General features: G+C 38.3%; 3 protein-coding genes across 3 annotated transcripts; all 3 read right to left on the bottom strand.

The window, feature by feature from the left end:
* Positions 1-1,886: 1,886 nt before the first annotated feature.
* LOC135204007 (uncharacterized) lies at positions 1,887-3,104 on the bottom strand. Its single transcript, XM_064233931.1, has one exon. It carries the CDS (start codon positions 3,102-3,104, stop codon positions 1,887-1,889), a length of 1,218 nt encoding a protein of 405 aa, XP_064090001.1.
* Positions 3,105-3,218: 114 nt separating this feature from the next.
* LOC135204006 (uncharacterized) lies at positions 3,219-3,845 on the bottom strand. Its single transcript, XM_064233930.1, has one exon. It carries the CDS (start codon positions 3,843-3,845, stop codon positions 3,219-3,221), a length of 627 nt encoding a protein of 208 aa, XP_064090000.1.
* A 477-nt stretch (positions 3,846-4,322) lies between these two features.
* LOC135204005 (uncharacterized) lies at positions 4,323-5,456 on the bottom strand. Its single transcript, XM_064233928.1, has one exon. The coding sequence runs from the start codon at positions 5,454-5,456 to the stop codon at positions 4,323-4,325; it is 1,134 nt and encodes a 377-aa protein (XP_064089998.1).
* Positions 5,457-7,428: the final 1,972 nt, after the last annotated feature.

Genomic DNA, 7,428 nt, shown 5'->3' with positions numbered 1-7,428 from the left:
ACAGAGAGTTTAACTTTGACAGGACACCATCATTGAAATTATACCTCTTCTTTATTTGTGTGCATGCCACTACAAGGAAACTTCTACACCTCTGATAAAACCCCTGCTGTTGAGCTTTCTTTTCCTGTATGGAGGGGTTTTTTAATCCCTGCATAACTTTAACTCCTAGGTACATTTGGTCCTGTCCATAAATGAGAGAAGGAGGTCTCTGAATAGCATGGACACTTTATCATGGAGAACTGTTATTACTGCTTTATCTGACGGGAAAAATTGGTTGAACTCAGTAAACTTTGGAAGAACCCAGTCAAGGAACATGAAATATAACTTCACGAAAGGATCATGAAGGGAGTTGATAATCAACTATGTTGCTAATAGTTTCTCAGCGAGCCACTTCGAGAAAAATAGCTTCAGTGCCTCCCACTGTTCCAATAGCCTTTGAACCACGTTACAATTGGAGACAAGCGGCGGCAAGCCATGTACGGACTCTGAAATAATTCTTTCTTTTTTATAGAAATTAGTCTGTTTCATGGAGGAGTTCACCGACCATTTGTATTTGTAATTAATTACTTATCAACACCTTAGAATTATCGCACAAACCGTACGATAATGGAAAATGCTATCGTGCATCGTACCAAGGTCGTTTTCATCGTACATGTACGATAATTATCGTACGTGTGGCAACACTGGTTCGTTCCGTCCTGCATTCGGGTTTTGTTGGGGAAAAGAGACTAGTTATTCAATTACCACGAATGTAGAACTGACGTACAAGGTTTTCATGAACATAAAAAACTTTACAATAATTATCAAGTTCGTTGTCAAAAATAAATTCCAAATATAATAGTGTGCAACTTCAACATATTTATTAAATGTAGTGAATTAATTGGTGGTGTGTGTCAATACAATTTTGGGCGATATCATGCCCATACAGTGTACTACGCACATACGCATACACGCTCCTAGAGAGGCACGCAAAGGAGCGTTCAGAGGGGCGAACTACTACCCTTCCTTTCCCCTCCCGATCTTTTGACCTCTCCTAATGGCTTCTCTGGCGAGAGGCACAAACAAGACCCAATGACACCAACTCTTACCATACGTCTTTATATATATGAACTATTTCATATATATAAAGACAAATGAATTATCATAACTAAAACAGTAATTATACTTCGTTACTAAAACGTCTACCGACGTTATGTCAAAAGACTTCGTCTTTGTGTAAAATCATCTTTTCGGTGCTAACCACACCACAGATAATACGTACTAGAACATAGCAAAATCAGATAAAATAATGTTGAGTGTCATTCTCGAATAGATGTGGTTCTTTCACCCTTATTATGTCATGCAATGTAGACGTACATATCTTTACAAAATATATGGGCATGCGAATATACTTAGTTTTCACATGAATACAAATACAGTAACATAGTTCCTGTCTGTCGATTACCTGACAGACGGCAACACGCTGTGAAAATCAATCAATAATTTCTTATGAGACAGACACTAATAACTATAATAAAAGAAAAATAGCATGGAAACAAGTGAATACACAAAAACATTAGAAAATAAAATCGTTGTGAGGGGAATTCCTCACACCCTCCCCCACCAAAAATTCATCAACACATGTATAGTGTCCTTATAAAGCTCCTTCTCGGATCAACTGTTTTCTTCTCATGGGCCGACGATCAGACATCACTTGTAGAGGCGGGGAACCTGTTGAGGTCGTAGGGTCATCCTCCGCAACACTCTCTAGGCCGTCTCCGACGTCCTTGGTTTCGGTCCTCTCCATCGTCTTTGTTGTTTTGTTTACATGGCTAGCCTCGTTTAAGGCCTCGCTGGTCTCGCCTACTTCATTCTGTCCGCTTTCTGTTGTTGATTCCTCTCTGACATTACATTCGAGTGGAATGACTTGATTCAATGGTCTCGTAAACTGGATGCTTAGCGAATTCTGGCAATTCTGCATTATGAAGTCTTCCTTGGCACCGAATGACACCACTTTCATCAACATAAAGTCCTAATTGTCTGATAAGATTCCTTAACTCAGAGGGAACTCTAGAACTGGTTTGTAACCCATTAGTCAACGCATAATATAGCGTTGGAAAAGCTTGACGCTGCATGATTCTGATTAAAACAAGTAAATTATTACTTTCCCTGAATTTATCAGGAAATATTCTTCTCCCAAACAAGATCAATCTACCTACAATCCTTAATGCATGTTTCAATGAGGAGAACTCAGAACATGTAAATACAAGTACATCATCATCAGGGTTTCTCAAAACTGGTTCTACAATAATTTCATTTACATTAACAGACTCTATGTAAACTACATCCTCTTGTTCTGGTTCTGGAAACTTATTTTTGTCAACAATCCAGGTCGGGCCATGAAACCACAAACCTGACTTACTCAAAAGAGACATTGAAATACCTCGTGTAACTAAATCAGCAGGATTATCCTCGCTCTTGACATATAGCAACTTGATGTTATGACTGGACTTCAAGTCCTTGATTTCCTTTACTCTGTTGATTACAAACACTTCTTTAGATCTTTCATAAAACACCCAACTCAACGCTACTTGGGAGTCACTCCAAACAGTACAGTCTGAAAATTTATCCCCAAAAATCTCTAACAAATGAACAGCTAGGCGCATGCCTATAGTCAAAGCAAGTAATTCTTGACGGGGAATAGTGAGTGAGGGGCTCGGGGCTACACGAGACTTACTAATTAGCAAGTGACTTGTGTGCTTACTGCTAACAACATACGCACAGGCTCCATAAGCCACATGAGAGGCATCAACAAATACATGTAAGCAACAAGTTCCTTCATTAAAACAAGATCTAGGGATCTTGATCTCCTCAATAGAATTGAGTTGGTTTAACAATTCATCGAACTCTTTCTTTAAATCCATCATCAGTTCGTCATCCCAGTCCAGTTTTTCAGTTTTCCCAGTTCCCATCAATTTCTTCACAAATAGTTTTCCCTTGATTGCTACGGGCGTTAATATTCCCCAAGGATCAAAGATGGTTGATAGGAGAGACACAACCTTTCTCTTCGTCAAAGTACAAACATTTCCTAGATTATTCAAATATGTAGCAATCTGAGAAGGCATCTTTACACTCAATGAGTCATTACAGGTATCCCACAAGAGACCGAGTAGTTTTACTGCATTCAAGTTGACAGTATCTGGGCTATGTTTATCATTAAATGAACTCAAATTGCTAGCCTATTCTCCCAAAGGCATATTAGCTTCCAACATAATGTGGTTTACCTTATTACTCTCGAGTTCTAAATCTTCACATTTCTCATAAGTTTTCATAAAGTTATCCACATAAAAGGACTTCTTTACTGAACTGGCAATGGGATCTGAATGGTTTTGCAAATGATACTGTATTGTCTGATTCAGCAGAAAAGGTGAATAAGTTGCTCCAAACAATAAAACCTTAAATCTAAAAGTCTTGGCATGCTTAAAATCTCTATCAGCAAACCATAAGAATCTTGTGAAATCTCTGTGATTTTCATTAATTCTTATTCTAAGGAAAGCTTTACGTATGTCTGCTACTACAGCATATTTGTTCTGACGAAATTCCAGCAGCATATCTGTCAATTTCGTCGCCAGATTAGGTCCCGCATGTAAACAATCATTGAGGGACTTTGCATGGTGTGACTCCTTACTACTTGCATTGAAAACTATCCTAATTGGAGTCGTAGCAGATTCCTTGAAAACTGGGTGGTGAGGTAAATAATGATTAATGCCATCAACTGGATCAAAGGAGTTATCTTCTAACTTTACCTCCTCAATAAATCCTAACTTAACATACTCCTCTAAAACAGACTGATATTGATCAAACATGACTGGTTTAGACTGAAAGGTTCTCTTAAGTGAATATAATTGACCTAAGGCTTTTCTATAACCCGTAGGGGGTCTGGCATCGCGCTTAAATGGCAAATCAATCGTATATTTTTTTATCAGTCTTTACAATAGTCTCATTGAAATGTTCGATCGCTGCTTGATCGTTATAGGATCGCGCATCCTTCCCGAGGCCGATCGTATCTAATGACCAAAGTCTAGAAATATCCTAACCGTCAAGAGGATTTACAGAAGCAGTGACTCTCGAGCAAACTATACTCTGTGTACTTATTACAGATCTTACATTTTCATCATCACTGATAACATTACAAGCCCAATTGGGTATAAGACCAAATAACAGCACCGCGGTGGTACCAAGCAAACATGCATCATCATATTATCGTGACAATACACAAATGCATTATAATAATCAGCACCAATAATCAAACCTATATCACTGAGGGGGGGGGGGTATCTGATTCAAATATTCTTATCTGCCAGTTTAACACCTCGTTCTTGCAATCGCAGATACACGTTGCGTAGACCAGGTGTGCGTATGGAAATGTTAACATGATTACAAACAACAGCATTTAATTTGATACGTTTAGTACCTGCTCGAACCATTACTCTTACTACATCAAAGATTTCAGTTTCAACATTATCTCCAAACGGAATTAATGTAAGTTCCACTTGCTTTATGGGCACTTTCAATTTCTCAACAACATCTGGGTTAATGAACGTTCTTTGAGATCCGCTATCTAAAAATGCTCGAACCGGGATCCGATTCGCATCATTACTCAAAAGAAGGGTGGGTGTCGGTAACGCTCTCGGTCGAAGAGATGCGACATTTTTCACAGCTACTTGATTACTGTTAACATTATTCTGAGAATTACTCTGATTATTCGTAGCCGGTGATTTCTGACTAGTCCTGAAACTAGGCTGCGATTGAGCAGTTTCTATTGGCTTGTTATCAACTCTACTATGACCTGATTTGGTGCTAGAAGGTTGCTGAGACGAATTTACATTGACGCTCGTAGAATTAGGTAATAGTCTAGCACATAGGAATGTATGATGTTTACCATTACAGTTAAAACAATATGTCTTACTCTTACTGTTACATTCAAATAAACGATGACCCTTTCGTAAACAACCAAAGCATAGTTGTAATTCATTGATACGAGCTCTTCTAGTCTCTAAAGTATTGTATTTCGTGCAGACCTTACCGCTGTGTTCGCCTTGACAAAAACAACAAGAAAAAGTTATTTTCTTAGGGGTATTTTCAACAATAGTTCTGAAAGCACCACTGGGCGAATTAGCTTGACGCTCGTTTTTCGAACTCGTGTTACGATCCTTGCCACTCTTAACTGGGTTGGACGGTGATGGCGTGGGGTTATGCATATTACTTCTACCTAAACGCTCAATTAATTTCTCAATGCCCTTTCTCAATTGATCTACACTGAGTTCACAAGTATCATGTCTCTGATACAAGGCTTGCAATGTTTCTTTTGATAAACACCGCTTGATAATTGCTTTCTCATTAGAGTCACCGCTCGTATTACCTGGTAAAGCGTCTAACTGATGAACGATGCTATTCCATTTCATAAGGAAATCCATCAGTTGCTCTGCATCATGCAGGGTCGCGGTAAACTTAACAGTCGATTTCTTAAGTTCTCTTCTAATTTCCCAACGTTGGAAAAACGAGTTTTCAGTAGGTTTATCGCTGCACTATAATTAGCTGGAGTTATAGCTAAACCCTCAACAGTTTCGCGTGCTTTACCCTTAAGATAACTAGTCAGCATAGCAAACTTGATGACATCATTCATGTCCTGCCTATCATGAATAACTGCTTTAAAAACAGTCCAAAAAGGATACCATTGCTCAATTTTGCCATCAAAAGTAGGTATCGTAATTTGAGGCTACTTAGGTTGTGGAATACTAGGGGTAGCAGGTACCGCAGGTGTCGGATTAACAGGTGTGGGCGCCGGCGCTGGGGCGGGCGCGGGTGTGGGTGCTGCTAACCAATCGGTGAGTTTGGAGATTTCTTTGTCCGTGCTAGAGAGGTAACCGTTAGTCTTCGTTATAGCATTTACTAATTCTCGACCCTTAATCTCTTCATAATATTCAGAAGCGGCTGTCTGTAGTGAATCAGCTGCTTTCTGAAGGGACCCTAAACGCAGCTTAATTACTGCTGTAGACAACTGTTCAACACGTTTTACCTAATTCAAACGTCGTTCGATTTCACTTATTGCAGCCTCATACAAAATGAGTGCATTACTACAATTGTCTGCATCTATGGTGAAAATTTTAAGGCAAAATCACCTTACAAAACATACAAAGTTGACAATAACAATTACAATATAAATCTCAATAATATCGAAGTAACAACAGTTCTTCGAAAAACACTGATACACAGAAAAACATTCAAGTTAACAATCTGTGTTCTACAAAAATAATTCAGTAAATACCGTATTTTAAAACTCTTATTCAAAAGTCAAATTGCAATGAGACGGAAGAATACACATTGTCTCGTTACATCTCAATACTTATATGTGAACCACATCTACCTTCAAAAAAGGAGAATGACACTCACCTAGTTGTTGACCTTTTATCTTAGGTTGTCGTGTGTGTGTGTGTGTGTGTGTGTGGTTGTTCAAAAAAACTATGTGCCAGCATAAAATGACTCTAACTAAGGGAAATGGGGCTGTAAACAATCCAACAACAAACGATGGTGATATAGAATGATCTGATTCCAAGTTACAAAGTCCAAAATAATGTGTTTAGTATCCAGAATAACTAATTCGGAAGTATTTAAACATCCGGTTCGAAGGACCAAGAATGGAGAGAAGCTGTGGCGAAAAAGATGGACTTATAGTGGACTGTATTATATGCTTAACGTTGTTACTTGGTCAAAAACCGCTAAAAGCCTTACGTAACAACTCCACAAAACTCCCTTTGCGGTTTCTAAATTACGGGGAGATATCTCTCAACCCAGTTCATTATTAACGAGGATAACACACCAATATTATTAATGAGTGGTATGACAATTAAGTACTTTCACTTACTGAGCAGTCCTTGTAGACATGAACTCAGATAATAAATCCCAACACTAGATACGACGAGAGGTACGTGCCTCTCTCTCTCTCTCTCTCTCTCCCTCTCTAAATGTTTGCGAGTGCTTACGGGTTGATTTTCAGACCTTAGAGGACCGCTGTGTTATCTCGTTTCTAAAAGTTATTTGCATAACCTTAAAGTATGAACACAATAAAGGTTTATCAGATCAATTTATATTCACCATCCACAAAACTGAAACATAGGAAAAATGAAATAAAATCGAGGGATATTGAAACGCATTTGATAAATGTAAAGTTAAAATTAATTTAATAACTAAAAGTTAAACATATCAAAGAGTAATAACATATAAGTGACAAATGTAATTAATCACTCAAGGGTATTGTAAATCAATGGCACTCAAATGAAACAAATTGCGACAAAATTCAAAGAATCAGGGCAATCGCCCTTTCTAAATCCACACACACATCACTACACAAACTAGATAACAGGTCACCTCAAAAGTTGAGCCAAGAAG

This window comes from Macrobrachium nipponense, chromosome 44 (genome assembly GCF_015104395.2).
Source record: "Macrobrachium nipponense isolate FS-2020 chromosome 44, ASM1510439v2, whole genome shotgun sequence".
Lineage (NCBI taxonomy): Eukaryota > Metazoa > Arthropoda > Malacostraca > Decapoda > Palaemonidae > Macrobrachium > Macrobrachium nipponense.
The sequence above is the reverse complement of the archived record's forward strand: the minus strand, read 5'-3'. Positions and strand labels throughout refer to the sequence as shown.